The sequence below is a fragment of the Thunnus maccoyii genome, chromosome 7, assembly GCF_910596095.1.
Source record: "Thunnus maccoyii chromosome 7, fThuMac1.1, whole genome shotgun sequence".
Taxonomy (NCBI): Eukaryota; Metazoa; Chordata; class Actinopteri; order Scombriformes; family Scombridae; genus Thunnus; species Thunnus maccoyii.
The window spans coordinates 13,287,135-13,303,856 of record NC_056539.1 but is presented as its reverse complement, the minus strand read 5'-3'; the positions used below and the strand labels follow the sequence as shown (position 1 = coordinate 13,303,856).

General features: G+C 39.4%; 1 protein-coding gene across 1 annotated transcript; it reads right to left on the bottom strand.

Moving 5' to 3' along the window:
• Window positions 1–1,101: 1,101 nt before the first annotated feature.
• rorca (RAR-related orphan receptor C a) lies at window positions 1,102–15,978 on the bottom strand. The gene is made up of 10 exons (XM_042417555.1): window positions 15,621–15,978; window positions 9,112–9,197; window positions 8,799–8,940; window positions 8,216–8,656; window positions 7,949–8,070; window positions 7,257–7,389; window positions 5,882–5,989; window positions 5,618–5,728; window positions 4,724–4,836; window positions 1,102–4,603 (listed from the first exon to the last, which is right to left on the bottom strand). Exons 1-10 carry the CDS (start codon window positions 15,625–15,627, stop codon window positions 4,442–4,444), a joined length of 1,425 nt encoding a protein of 474 aa, XP_042273489.1. The 5' UTR covers window positions 15,628–15,978; the 3' UTR covers window positions 1,102–4,441.
• Window positions 15,979–16,722: the final 744 nt, after the last annotated feature.

The window sequence follows — 16,722 nt, the reverse complement described above, 5'->3', positions numbered from 1 at the left end:
AGTGCTCAAAGCATTTGAAAAATTCAACAGAAAAATGTCTTTACCCACAAACAATGTCCTGATTACTTTCAATTATCCACAGATCTAACTGAGAACAGGTTGTCCCTGACATTACTTTGTACTTAAGAAATAGTATCAATGAAAACTGTTGACAACAAGGTCTGTGAGTTATACTGAGTAACTGGGGCATTGTTTCCACAAACACACACATTGCTGTTGTGGTTTTTAAATGCTAAATTCATTTCACCTTATGCTGTGGTGGCAGCAGAGGCTTCAAAACTTCACATAAATCTGAAACTACTTGCATGGCTCCAAAATGGATTAGAGAGGTAATTTTCTTTTTTATGGGGATAAACTAACATTTCAAAAGTAGCCAAGAGAGGAGACATAACAGAAAGGAGAAAATGCAACCTTTGGTCTGATTAGTCATTGTTTTAGTAAGTTGAATAAGTTTCATTTCCATAACAACCCCAGCCATGCTACTATCCACCATATGGTGGCAATAATGCACTGCATGTTCCCAGTACAGAGTATCCTTATACATTTATGTGGACTGTAATGACAAATACACAGACTCTAAAGTGGCTGGAGTTACAAGTGCAAAACACAAAGATAAATAAGCCCTCTTTTGATACATATAACATCATAAAATACAGTGAAATATCAAATATATAAAATGTAAAAAATAGGTCTGTAATGTCAACATTTTATTGTAACCCATTGTGTAAATGGCATCTCTGTGTTGCAAAACAGATTATCTCTACTCATCTGGACATACTAACTCAGAAAATACAATATTACATAATTTTTTCATGTATTAGGGAAGAAGGGTTGTTCATGTGGGAAAACTGTCCCTGTAGTTTCTTTCCTGTGGGAGAAAATTGCCATTTTAAATGGCAAATAAAAACTTATTTCTGAACTTGTTTATTTCTAAAGTATTTAAAGAAAAATCTGTCTCAAATAAAAATGTTCTAAATGTATTTTTTATGGGGGAATAAATACAATAAAACAGGTTTATGTGTTAACAACAGTATTGGTTTATCTGTAGGGTTTTTTTTTTTAAAGAACATAAGGTAAAACCACCACAACATTTCATTTTAATTGCAAAAAGACTTTTATTACATTCTTAAATCCACATGTTGTATCACCATTGTGCAATAACACTTCACTGTGTTAATAACCTCTTGGGCTTTAATATCCATGACATATCATAAATTATTTCTTATTAAAATCTATATTGATTCAATAATAATAATCTTAAAATAGCGTGAAAATATCACAAACAGAAGGATCATGACAAAAGAGAAACTTTTAGGGAGACATCTTTAAAAACGCTCTTTAAAAAAAATAGAATTATATCTCTCCAAGACAAAAAGGACACTAAACTGATGTGAAAAAAAACAGTACATATAAGGATAAAAATTAAGAAACAAAAGATCACAACAAAACCAACACAAGATTCAGAGATTATAATTCATCTTTTATATTTATTTTGCTGTACTTTTTTAATATCCTATTTCATCTATGACTCAAACTCAAAAGTCTTGCAATAATGATATTAGACAGGGGTAAAATCTTTGATACTTCTGTAATCAAACATTCACAAGAACATGTACTGTACACAGTGATCAAGGTTTTAAGGTCTTCTACAGTATGTTGGTGCAAGTGTCCTGCTAGCTAAACTAACTGCAGACACTGTAGGACAGAGAGCCCAGCTATCTCCCTGAGTAACTCTAAACGGAAATGTAAGTGCAGAACTTACGTGCTGCCCCCTGGACAGCTTTTAGGCCTGCAAAATTGTATAGTAGGCTACTGTTTCATTTGAAATCAACATATCTAACATTCTAGGACTCGAAACACAAAGTATTGCACCTTGTTACAATCTGTACGTGTCATCTGGCCATTGTCAGCTGATTGCTGACCTGTGAAGAAGTTGGCTGTGTATTTGGTTCATTGTAGTCTATATAACATTATCTGTTGTGCTGTGAGGTTAACTGTGTGTCTGCGCTGGAGTGCTTGTAAAAATATGAACTGTAATACATGGCAACAAAGGCCCCAACACACAGAGAACAATGGGAAAGACATTATTGCACAATCCCACTATGCCACTGTCTTAAGTACCCAGAAAAGGGTAATAACCCTTCATACTATGTGAGATAATGTAGTGTATGGCGAACAGCACTGTCCCAGCAGTGCAAAGCAAACCTGGCTGAAATATTAAATCGAGACATCCAACATCTGTCATGTGATTGTCTTATTATGCTTAAGGTAGAAAACAAAACTATTATTTTCTCGTAGCTTCTTAAGAATACTGGTAGAATGACAATGTTTTACAGAAACCCAATATGTCATCCTGCTTTGAAATAAAGGTTTCAGGATACACCCTCATGTGTCTCCAGAGACCCGATAGATCTATATCTATGTAGGTCTTCCAGGACCTAAAGGCATGGATTGCTCTCAAATGACAAAAAAAAAAAAAAAGCAGTCAGAGGATGTCCTCAGTACTAGCAGATCCAGCATTTAATTCTGCTTTTGTCTTCCGTCCAGTTTTAAGAGCAAAATAATATATTTGAAGATAGTTTAGTTATCACTGGCCTTCAAATTTCACCACTAATTGTTATATTTTCAAGAAGCTCTCTGGTACGAATGAAACTCTAACTCAGGGGGGTAGCTGATGGCTCTGTCAACCCTTTGCTGTGCCATGTAGAGTTTGAAAAGGGTGAGGTAGTAAGGGAACGGGGAGTAAGGAATACAGGATTCAATTCTCCAATTAGACTACCTTGGGTGTCTGCAACAGCATAGTCTACTGACCCCAAAGCAGTGAGAGTTGGCGCAGACAGTAAATCCCCTCTAACCGATGTCTAAGGAGCTTAAACAACACTATGACCCACCTGTCCACTCTTTATCCTTTGCCCCTCATCCAACCATGTAGGTGGAAATATAGTCAACTGTCACATTTCAACATCAAACTCTCAGTTCATTTTTTTTTTTCAGTACTCCCAAAGTCTTTTGAACCTGCTGTTTGAGTCGGTGCTGGAGGTCTGGGCAATGGCACTCTTCTGCGGAGAGGGCTGAGGTGTGACAGTTCCAGATGCTCCTCCATGAGAACCCATAACCCCACAGTGGTCGGCTTCCCAGCACCTTAGCTTATCCACAGCCAGAGGGTGTGTCTAGCACTTCTGACTGGTTTACAGAAGTTTCACAGATGGCAGTTTTAGTGCGAACCCGTAAAATCTTGTGCCAAGAGTTCATTTTGGATTCTAATAAGGACTCATAAGTGCTAATTATCCACTAGATTTTCTTTTCAGCAACAACAATCTTTCCATCCCAGAACCCCAAAGTACGGGCAGGCAGTATCTGTTTGAGAGACCTGAGCACAAGAACATTTACCTCCTTCTCTCTCTGCAATAATTCATGACTGCTCTCATCTTACATGATTATATAGGTATTATATATATATATATATATATATATATATATATATATATATATATATATATATATATATATAAAAAGAAACATCTGAAAATACTTTCAAAATACCTCTGATTCTTCACTCATTCTCTAAGTGGCATTTGCAAAGGGAAAGGGTATTAGGACTGAGGTCATTGATTGCATTAAAAAAAAGAGCTCACTTACATCAGTGTCTTAGGGTGTGCTAGTAAAAATACCTATAAAGATCAGCATAAGTGCTATTTTTTTGTGCTGTGTGTGCAAGAGTTTGTAAGTGCATGGTGGCAGACACTGAATGTTTGCCCACGATTTGCACAGATTCAAAACCCTGTCTGTTTGTGAGTTTGATCATGGTCCCTTTAAACAGTTTGTTCATACATTACAAAACTGCAAAATATGGGCGCTACCAAAAATATTGAATAAAACAATATATTGTTACTAGACTGACAACTGAAACAGGCATCATTACAAATCTCCACAAAGTGGGTGAGGATTTTCAGTATGTACATTCTATATCAAGCCTAGGGCTGTGCTGAGCGGTTAAGGGTAGAGGGGGTACATTCAACAATAGCTAACAGGAACTGTGAGAACTGTGAAAGTCAGATTCATAGTAGAAAGGAATTCAGCTTGATGAGAGATTTAAGGTCACCTCATAGAAAAATATTTTTGAGAATACAAATTATGTAAGCTACTCTTTAGTAATTTCTTCTAACTCCCTAAAAAAAAAAGAGGTAACATGCACAGAGTACCCAGCAGCAGTTCCTGTAGTGTTACGCTGAAGCTGAATGGACTGGCTTGCAGGGCAGTGTAAGCTACTCCACAGGGTTGGGAGTTCAGAGGTGAGAGGAGTGTGTCCTAAAGTGTAGCATGCAGAATTGTCATTTAGCTGCTGGTTTGTTTTGCCTCAGCTGGTTGCCACTTTTTTTTTATCTCCCTCTCCCTTCTCCTCAATGTCTCTATTTGAATCACAACATTTAGCTAAATGGTGCTAGCCCTCAGTGGAGTCTGGGAAGGTGATTTCACTGCCAAAAACCTCCCTATACAGAGGAGGAAAAGTATATGCTGTCTCAGGGTGGACCAGACGGAAAAACTCCAGTTTGTCTATGTGAAGGTTGCAAATGGACTTCATTATGGGAAGCTTAGACACCATCTAGAGGACAAATACAGAAAAGCAGGAAAAGTTAAAAGAAGAAAGAATTAAACATGTTATTACTACAGTAGTTGAAACATCCTGTCAGTTATTTTCACTAAATTGCAGCAGACATTTTACCTTAGCTAGTTTCTCTTCTGATGCGCCATGTTTTTGTAGGCAGCGCTGCAGAGCCACGTAGACCTTCTCCTGCAACTTCTGTATCTTGTGGACATCTGTCAGCCAGGGTCGGTCTGAGGGAGAGAGTGATGGCAAGTTAGAACTAAATCAGCACAATGTTTTCTCTGAGATTTATACTGGAACTAAAGCAATATCCTGCCAGTGCCAGTATTATACTCTCGCCATGGGTGCGGCATTGCTGGTGTAGGTGTGGTATAACTATTCAAACAAACAATTCTTCTTCTCTGTAATTTGGGGGTCAACAGGAGAGCATACACAGGCTAGCTGGTGAAATAAAATGCAGTTTATAGATACTGAATTTTGATTCTCTAAAAGAACCTTTTTTTTACATAGATGGATCGATAATGCAACCTGAATAATGGAGTGTACAGTATGCTATCAAAACTACAGGTTACCAGTGATGAGATAAACATGAATATCTGAATTTTTATGTGATCATCCTCTGTTACTGTGTTGACCTGTGATAAAAGTTGATGACGTCTGTGTTTTATAAACCGTAGCTGGTAAACAGACAACAACGCAATATCTAATTGTGATAAGCCCTAATTATGCTGTTCCCTGGCACGAGATGCACTGATCCAGCAAACTTGTGCTGCAACCTTTAGCAGTGCTGGTAAATTTTAATCTTTACAGTTTTAAACTACAAGCCAACTGCTTCTCATGGACCTAATGTGTGACATGAGGTGGCCACTACAGCTTAATTTCTAATTTTTCCTCCATTACACTTCAGTGTAAATATCAGAATGAGCAGGAAGTCAGATACAGAACTTTCCACTTCATAAATGTCTTTTTGGTTAAGGATAAATTATTGTAGTTAGAGAAATATAATCTCACCTGGTGAGAGAAGCACAGCAGCGCTGAAGAGAGCCATCTCTTCCTCAGACATCTGTAGACGACTCAGGCTTTTAGCTAAGTCAAACACTGCATTCACAAGGTCATCACAGCCTAGGGGCAAGGAGAAGGAGAAAAAAGAAAGTCAACACCAAAATAGAAACTAATGACTGCCACGATTTTGACACTGAAGAAACAGATAAAAAAAAGTTGGCCTAAAAGCCAGAGACAGAGAGAGAGATGGAGATATTCAATGTGTTGACTCACCAAGAGCTTTGAAAAGCTGAGCAGTGGAAAACTTTCCATCAAAGAGCAATGTATTATTGATGGGGTTATATGCCCGACACATACGGATCAGAAGAACATCCATGCAGCCTGTGAACACACACAAAAAAAATTCAAAGAAAAGATTAGCAACATATATACATTCAAAGAATTGCCTATAGGCTGAATATTTAAGTAGGAATAAAGGAAAAAGTGCCAGGACACTTTACAAAATATCCAATTGAATAATGTCTATCAGGCACATTGACAAGCACACAGTGCACACAGACATTGTCTTCTGAAAAAAAATGCCTTTCCCTTGAAATTTCCCTTGATGATGGAAGCAGAGACAAATAACTGAAACTACCAGTGACATGATCTGCAGAGTAGTTCTTCTGTCTTTCTGCCCTGTCTTAATATAAAGTAAAACATTCTGTATTGACAAGGTCATTTCATGTCATCTACTGGGAAAACTATGACTGGCAGGGAAATTGTCACCTGTACAACAAAGCATGTAATTACTGTAATCAAGTTAGACAGTGCACAATGTTTGTAAGTCACTGCTTCATACATGAGATAGAAAATGTTGGCGTGCGTCTTGGTTGTTTTTATCCAGAAATATAAGTATTGCCAAGGTTGATTATGTGTTGTTGTGGAATTGACACACTTTATGTTTTTAATTGGCACAGTGTACATTCACAACCCTATTGTTTGTCTCTACCCTTCAGGTATTAATCAGGTTTAGCAGATCATGTATGGGTGTGGAAATTTCTCACACATTTTACAGATAATCAAGATATCTGATTGAAACATCTAAACGCCTCAAGAGAAAACCCCACATGCGCTTTTCCTTCTTTCATTCTCACAAATACAATGAGGAAGGCAAATATCTTGGATGCCACTCAAAACCTTTCTAACATCTATTTTTTTGATTTACTTGTTTTGGTTGTCACTGCAAACAATAAATCAACTTCAAGTTTCAAATACTTAAGGAAGTAGATCACACATAAGCTTGTTAGAGACACTTTGTAATATGATGATCAAAGAAAGCAGCATGAAAGAAGGCTACATAATTAAAACAAGGCCCACTATTCTTCAGAAGCAGAACAACCATGCACCTTTTCAAGTCACTCTGTATGCATGTGATGTTTGACCTCTGTGAAGACAGCTACCACTTGGGGGTAATATACTGTGCATGCACTTTCATATGACAACAGCAATCACTGTCATAACAAAAGAAAGCTTGCCAAGTAGTAAACATGCACACAGCAGGGTAGCTGTCTTGCTGGAGGCGCAGCTCCTGACTGTTACATTAAACATAATGTGTACAACTGGCTTTTGCCAACAGAGTGTATGTTTACTGGTGTCATGCACTGACCTGCTTTGAGGAGGATAATCTGATCATTCTGACAGAGGTCCATGAAGCCAGAGATGCGCTTGGCAAACTCCACCACATACTGGATTGCATTGGTGATGTGCATAGCACACTGTTGCCACATCACCTCCGCTGACTGAAAGAAAAAGCAAGAGAGAGAGAGAGGCTTTTATGAGAATTGAAAAACCTGAGAAGTATAATGCAAGTTGTCTCCAGTTTTTTTTCTGTTAACTATGTGATTATCATACATCCAAGGATGTACCAAGCTATGGTCTGCAACGTTGAGCAGTGAGACAGAAGCCAAGAGGGAAATGTGTGATAAAAATGTTTGGATTTATAAACTCCACTGTAAGAATGCACTATGTTGATATGTAGGAAGCTCTTACATTTGTTTTAGGAAATATTTTTCCAGAAGTTTTACAGGTTTTTTTTTGTACAAGGTGCGACAGAACAACAGAGCACAAGGAGCCAAAATTAAGTGATAGGAAACACGTTTTATGTGTGACTACTACAGTTTTTTTTAAACAGTAAGGGACGGTTCATAGTACAGCTAACATGAACAATTTCACACATCCTGGTACACAGCGGACCTTTTAAACAGATTTTTTCTTGAACAATCTCCATTGTCTTCAAGTGTGGACTGTCACAAACTTGCAATACAATATTAAATTGTAATAACCGAATGTCACATATACCTTGGTCTGGTACGAACGGGTCTCTTCTGGGCTATACAAGGTCCATGCCACTCTCTTCAGCTCCTCTGTGCTGTACTGGCTCGTCTCAATGTGGGACTTCACCACACTCTGGGTTATATGCTCTGAGCAGAGAGAAAGTTTGAATTGATTAGATTTTATTTCTTTATAGTATGTTATGGGATTATTGTTATATTTAAAATGGATTTAAGTTTCAAAAACACAGCAGCAATAGCAGACATAGTTAAGCATTACAGGATTTATACTGACCTAGCTCAAGCAGGGAGCAGCCCTCAGGCAGTGGGTTGAGGATGGCATGTGAGAAGAGTCCAGAGTCGTGCAACAGCTGGTACTCGTGCTTGATGCTGTGGTTGCCGTCTACAAAATCCAAGTTGGTCTGTTCTGGTGAACTCTGGGAGGATGAGCTGCTGCCTCCGCTGCCGGCCAGCATGTCCAGGTTACAGTACTCTCCACCTGCATCCTCTGGGGTGAGCAGCAGGTCGAAAAGCAGGCCTTCCGGCAGTGTGGTAATGTCATCCAGATCACTGAGTGCGGTGCTAGAGCCTCTTCTGTAGGTACGGCCATGGTCGACCACGTCACTATTCTCCTCCCGGGCACCGACCCCCGCACACTCCTGGGACTGCTGGTGTTTCTGGACCTCTGCATACAGGCTGTCACGCTGCTTTTTGGACATGCGACCAAACTTCACCGCTAGGAGGGCATAAAGAAAATAAATTAAGATTCAAGGAGGTATGGTTTAAGTCAACCTCTGTGACTCATTCATCCTGACGGGCAAAAAACAGGAGGTGGAAACTCTGAGTTAATTAAATATAGATCGAGTAACTGAACTTACCATCACGGCTCATGCCCAGAGCTAGACACTTCTGCAGTCTGCAGTGCTGACAGCGGTTACGGTTGGTCCGGTCAATTAGACAGTTCCTCTGTCGTGAGCAGGAGTACATAGCATTGTTCTGCTGGCTGCGTCGAAAGAAACCCTACGTACAAACACACACACACATCAATGGTAAACAATATGAGCATCTCAATTCTAGTTGGGTGTTGTAGATCATAAAAAAACATGTTTTTATTAGACTAGGTAGAATGAGACTAATGATACCTTGGTATCTCTTAATAACAACTGACAATAGATATAACTGACAGCTCACCTTGCAGCCTTCACAGGTGATGACACCATAGTGAATACCTGATGATTTGTCCCCACAGATCTTACAGGGAATCACCTCTATTTGAGCTGGAGAGAGAAAAGACAAAAAATCAGTGAAACGGTCAAATATACTCATTAAAAATATACAAAAGCTGTGGAAATCAGCCGGGTTTGACGTCAAATGCAGAATACCAAAGTTCTGTAGTTAATTGCGTAGAAACAAATAAATATAGGGATTGACTGAGAAAGAATGTGACATTATGATGTTTGCTGGTACCGCATATTGACAGTCTCAAAACTGTATTTCTGTCTTTTGGGACAACGGACTCAAAATCCATCTACATATCAACATAAACATATACAGAAAACACAGCCTGAAGGTAACAAGTTATCATAAATTTGGCCACCGTCCAGCAGCATTGTTACACTGAAACATTTTCTGTGCCAGTTACAAGAACATTCAACATTTGCTTTTCAGGCCTATCATGCTGACTACAGTTATTGTCAATAACAGACCTCAGTCATATCAAATGAAGTGTACAGCCTATAATAAATCAATATTTACTCTAGACAGCCCTGATTCTTTAACTAAAATTGAACTCAAGCAAGGCAACCATCATCTTGCATTCAGTTCTCAATGCAGGTAGACTCACCTGAATTTTCTCACAAGAAATTCAGGTTATTTCATGACAGTTAAATGTCAGCTGTGCATTACAAGGTTTGAAATGTAGCTGATAATTATGAGATACATTTCTGGTTAATGTTACAGCACTGTCAAGAACACAGTGGATCCTGTGATTGCCAAAAGAAACTGTGTATATACATTACACACCTTGTGTTCATTGTGGAAGTCTGAGCCTTCTTACCAAGGAACAGCCTGTTCTTTTCATTATGTTGTTTATCTAAGTAGCTGGGCCTCCTCAAGCCCAGAATAGCAGGTCAATTGCATTAGCTGAGGCCCGGGGTTATAAAGTTTCACAGCTCCCCTCGCTCTGTCACTCCTCCTCCAGAGTGAACAAAATGCTAGCAGGTTAATAAAGACATACATGCTGACCTCTTCAAGTCCTCCAATGGTAACACACAAAACAACTAGATGTGACTCTTACTGTGTAGACTGTGTGCAAAATTTAATTTGGCTTGGGCTGCAGGCAGTGCCAAACAATTTCTAAACCACTTTTGTTGGGTCATAGAGGGTATTAGGTAACCTGTAAATCGCAAATGACAGCTTTAACCGGCATTCACAGCTCTGCAGAAAATGGCTGTTTTCTAAAGGCTCTTTGATAAACTACTCACAACCAACCAATCACATACTGTAAGTCACCGTGCGTGGGACGAGATATGCGTCACACACTGAAGCAAAGCAAAAGAGGTTAGTGACTGCCCTGAAAATCATGACTTGGGATTAAAAAAAAACCTTCTACATAGACTTTCTGTGCAGTGTAGGTGACATAGGCTATTTGAGTGTCTTGGTTGGGTAGAATTCCTGCTGGCCAACGAAACGCAACTGAAGGATATAAATAAATAAAGGGCAATGGAAAAAAAGTCCCTTTCTCCATTGCTCCCTTTATCGCTCCCCCTCCGGAGCCTCACCCCTCCCCTCAGCCTGTTATATAACTGCCGTCTGGCCGCATTCCATGAACACACTCATTCAAAGGTGGTTGTCTTGGCAACGGTGTGACGATCCTCCCTCACCCTCCTGCTCTCCCATTGGCCGCTGAGTGGGCAGCTTTGTCTGTGACTCGCCGCCTCACCTGCCAGTCAGCTGAGCGGTACAGTCGGGCCCAGAGAGCAGGAGCTGCTCCACTGACACAGTTTCTCATTCAGCAAATGGGGAGGCGCTTGTGGCGGCGCCCTTGCAAGGAACACAATCTCGTTTCTTGCAGGTTTTAAGGTGGAACCAAATCTGATTCAGGTAGGAGGGTGGAGCCCTCCTTTTGGTTTGGAAAGAAAACAATGTAAGGTTTGATTGCTGAGAGATGTTAATGATCCAGTTAAAAGTGGACATTTTACAACTTGTGAAACATCTGGAAATATTTCCAAAAACATCTTGTACAGTAAACTCCAACAGGGGGAACAGACGTAGCTATTAGCTCCTAACTTGTTGCAGCACGTCAAGTATTTGAGTGAAATTTCAGCTGTGTTTGAGCTAGACCATAAATCTATTTTTACTCTGGTGCAGTTGGCTGGCCAGAGGTCCCTTCTACCACTCTGGGCTTTTCGCAAATAAATGTTAAATAAATCACAACATAGTCCTGAAGTGTACACTGTTTAGTGTGAATAACAGTGTGCAGGACAGTTATTACACTGGTCTCAGATAGCTAAAACAGTCTACTCTCTGCAGGATGGGTCTGAACAACAGTTTCTTTATTCTCATCAGAATTTATTTAGAGCATTTCCAGGAATTGAGATGAAATGAAAAATGGCTTTTTAACCCTTTTAGATCACACCCCTGGTCATATTGTGCACCTGTTTAACGGTATATACCCAAAAAATACAAAAAACGAATTTCTTTGTAATTCTTATATCAAAATGTAATCATGTTTTGCTCCAGTAAAACAAAATATGATATGTTCTTACAGAGGCTTGAACCAGCCACTTTCAACCAATAATATCATGACATCCACCCATCAATCACACTTCAACTTTTGCAGGCCAGGGCTAAGATTCATTATGACACACCCACGTTTCAACATTCAAATCAAAATCCTCCCAACGTTATGCTACAGAGGTTAGATACTCTTGAAATGCCCTTTCATCTGGACTTTTAACAAACAATATCCAGTGATGATGTAAATGGAAAAATAGTAATTCAATAGACTTCATAAGAGTTTTCTTGTGCGTTCTCGTGCCAAAGTGTGGAAAAAAAACATGCTATAATTTTTTGGACCCTCATTGAATAGGGAGTAACACTAATTCCCTTTAAATTCAAACATATGTGGTGATTTTAAAGTGTTCTCTGTGTCAGTCAGTGTGTCAGTCTCTGTTGGTCAGCACTTTCCTTGAAACAGTACTCAGCCAGGCAGACTTTGTCCTCTCATCCCAGCTAATCAAACAGAGTCCAAGGTCCTATTTACCTGGCACTTTACATTTACCTGACATACTGTATACTTAACCTACATTGGAAGGGGCTTCTGGGGCCAGGATGGGAGGAATGGCATTTATGCTATATTGTGCAACCTACTGTAAGGTAAGGTTACCAACAGGTTTATTAAATATCCAGTGATTCCCTCTGTCTGTCTGTGCTCTGATTCAGGGCCTCAAATACCACCTGTTTTCTATACAACTACTGTATATGAACCGTAATGACTGTTTTTTCTTGTCTCCTCCCACTGACCTACCTAGAGAATGCAGATAGTATAATATGGCCTGACACTAACCCCAAACTCTTTAAAAATGCACTGCAGGTTTAGGTAATTACTCAGCAGATGCAATAGTAATGGAATGAACGGTATTAGTGCACAGCAGCTCCATCACAGCGGCTTACATCATACATCGCTCTTAACTGTAACCACGGCTTTAGTGTTTTAAGTGCAGTAGAGTGACACTGAATAAAAACAGTGTTTTACAAAAATGTGTCAACCGAAAATAGGAAGAGAAGGTCTGCTGTTAAAAAACTAGGACATGTACACTGCCTATAATTAGAAGCCAGCAATGCCATGCTGTCTACATTATGTAAAAAGAGGCAAACAAAAGACAAACATCACGCAACCGACAATCTGAAAATACAAAATATTCATAGTATTTCCATCAGCACACACCCTAAAAAGGAGTGCGACAGTATAGCTGACAGCACCAACAGGTGAAGATACTGAAACTGGTTCTTTCGGTGCATACATTTAGTTTTATACTATGGATTATCCCACTATTAACAATAGAAACCTATACATTGGGTGGCTTGATAAAAAACTATGCCTTACAACAATTTTGTCATGCATAAAGTTTACTGTTCTACATATTGAGTTTGTCCCTTTCCTAATTTTTCTAAAAAAAAAAAACCTTCCACATGCTGAACAACAATGCTACACCTGCCAAGAAACCAAGCCTCACACTCTGTGCTTCTGTAATCCCCCGCCATTGATCAGACAAGATAAAGTGCATCCACTTGATCATGCTGTTTATGTTGCTCCGAGCCCAAACCCAAGTGGGCCTCTGCAACACAAGCAAAAACCAGACTGAGGAATTCAGTTCACAGCATGTAATTTTGCATGCTGCTCCAAACCACGGGAACAAATTTAGGACTGTGCTGCAGCAATCACAGTCGCCTTGAATTAAAATCTCTTTATATGTGTTTATATGTCACTTATCCTTATGCATACTTGGAAAAAATAGATATGGCCTATCAAAATGACTGAAGATACTTCTGAGCCCAAACAAATTTTAAAGAGCAAAATATTCATTTTATGTAATCACTGTGTACACCAAAATGCACTGTGTTCTAGGTAGTCATAATAAGCAAAAAGGCACAGATCTGTGCAATCATTTTGCCTGCATACTAACATGCAGGCTCGGTGAAGAGTTGAAACTTCAGATAAGGGGAATGGAATCTTAGCACGCAGTTGTCAGAGAGAAAAGGGCACCTTGACACATATTGTAGCTCTCTGTGAACTTCCCCAAGGCTGCACACTCAACAGATAGTAGCTTTGAGCCTGAGCTCAGCACAGCAGTGTGTCCTTGGAGAGCAGAGAGCAGCCTTTCGTCTTTACAGCCACCATACCTTTGATCCTGGGTTAACTGAGCTCCAACGCAGTCTTACTGTTTGTTATCAGTTCTGCACACCATCAGTGCAATGAGTATTTTATTGACGGTTGTTTATTTTCTCATAAATCATACCAGCCTCACCTGTTTGTGCAGATATAACTTCCAGATAAAGAGGATCAACAGTGTAGTTAATTGCAATTATCAGGTATAAAGGTGACAGTTATACTTGTTATAAATACTTGTGAAATGCACACCCTAACTTATTGTATGTGTTTTTCTTTCCTGTAGTAAATTCTGTTGCAAGTCTTGCTTATGTCTCCTTTAAAAATGGGGGATGATTTTCTACAAAATCAAATTAACAAGCAGTGCTTGACTGGATTGACATGCGCTCTGGTTGATGTAAGTAACCTTAGCTGACAGAGGAAACTGAGCTTAACTGAACCCTCCTGTGCTTCATGGTTAAATGTGGGCTTGCTGTGCCCATATCCTGCTTGTCACAGTAGTGCATTACTCTGACATCACCACATTACAAAACAAATCATTTTTGACTGTTACATTGACTTACACCTAAAAGTAAAAACAGATACAAAGAGTTATTATTCATTTTCAAAAAAATAATCTCAGTAACAGAGGTTTCATGTAGAAGTTTTCTTATGTAATGTTTTTGTAAGTATGCATCTTGCAAGGTGTATTCAAATCAGACTGCAGCTCATATCTACAGTATCTTAAAGATGGTTATTCTCCCGTGACGACTGATTTAAATTATCAACATTGTCTCATCAGTAATGACGACAGACCATGCCCCTCCACCCCAACGCGCACGCACACACACACACACACACACACACACACACACACACACACACACACACACACACACGCACACACACACACACACACACACACACACTTGCTGTAATCCTCAATGACAGAACTAGGTCAATGGAGCACCTCCTCTCTCTCTCCTCCTCCCCCCCTCACTGTCCGCCATACTGCTGATACTGAAAACAAAAACACGCTGGACTATGAACTATAACAGCTACAACACAACACCAGAAAACAAACTACCAGTGCGTTAAAACACATTTAAACATCACGGCCATTAAATTCTGACTAACAAAATGGCAACAGCAGAACTGTAAAACTAATTATTGAATCACACACAAGTGATATTAAAGTGTAAATGAAACACAGAGAAAGAAAAAGGAGTAAAAAAAAATGCAAAAAGGACTAGCTATTCAACATAAATAATCCCTGCCAGCAGATTTCCGAGTGCTCTGACAGCCTCTGGATCACTCCGCGCCGCTCCCTCCCTCCCTCCCGTCCCTCTCTCTTACATAACTGGAGTCGCTCAATAAAGTAACCAGCTGCAACGCATATCTTCTTGTCACAGGCAACACGAAATAAGTGCAAAAAACCCTTACAGTTTATACAGATATCTTAAATGTAATCATATAGAAACACATGCAGTATGTCCTATAATTAAAATAATAATAATTTAATAAAATGTCCTATCATGTCTTCTATCATTTCTGCTTATTATGTTAACAACTTTCAAGGTCTGTGACATTTACAAATTATTTATGTTCAGCAGAAACAGATTATTTTTATTTCCCTCCGTGATGCAATCTGGTAATCTGTTTATTCCAGTGCGCGGCTGCAGTCGACGCACTTTGGACTTCGGTAGGTTTCAAAGCAGCCTTCATCACAAGCACGACTCAAAAGTTTCTTATTTGCAAATCCAAGACTGTGTTAAAAAACAACAACAATCTAACAAATATGAATAATGATAATAATTTTCCACAAACTCACCTCTCATGTCGGCGGCGCAGTTTAACCAACTCTTCGACTCATAAAACTCCAGGTGGAAATGAAGCCAGGAAACACTGACAGTGACGCGCACTTACTTGCTCCAAAGCGGAGCAGCTGAAAACTGTCACAACACCAAATCCTCATATGGATTTTCTACCTTTTCTTCAAACGAGTCGAGCTTAAAAACAAATGAAAGCAGCGATGCGTTTCTGTTATTTACTTTCTGTCCGCTACGCCCCAATCTCAGAGGTCTGTTGTGATAAAACACCTATGAAATAATAAAGCAGCAGCTCCTCGTCCACCAGCTCTTTCCTGCTCTGCGGCTCGCAGTAACCTAGTTTCGGCGCGTGGACTACACATGATCCTCACCCCGCGGTCCGCCCGCCTCGTGTCCCGTGCGCTAACGCGCGCGCCACCCTCCGCGCGCTTTAAGGAGGCTCTCGCGTGCGTGGGAAAGTGTGGCAGTGTGTCAGTTCAGACCGACACTCACCCAGCGTGGGAACTATTATATATTGTATAACAACAAGCGCATATTTTTATCTCCAGGAACATTATTTTTCTTTAATAATCAGGAACGACGTTTATTTTAAGTTAATTTTATCCTTCATGTTCCATTATATGAAAAGGAAGTATGATACATTTTAGGTAATAGATAAATATTACAGAGAAAAGGTCCTCATTTAAACCACAATTCCCGTTTATAAATAATTGCATCGGAAATTCACTGACAGGAGTAAGACAGTGTATTTTTAATGTTTTCTTACACAACATTTACCAACACACACACAGTAAATCATCAGCAGAGACCAGTCTGACGGCTGACATCAGTTAGGCTTTGTTATGATCAAGTTATGCAACTGAAAGTAGAAGATATGAACAGCCTAATTTAGATCTAGTGTGTATTATGTCTGAAGCAAGAATCTACAAACTTATCTACAAACTAAGTCTCTTAGTTTTTTTTTAACTGAAATGATTACATTTGATATGATTAACATTATTGTAAAAGCTATAAAGCCTATTTGTTTTTTTTAAAAAATATGTGGGTATTGTGTAATATAATGGGGTTTTCATCAAAATTGCCATTAAAGGCACCACAACACTG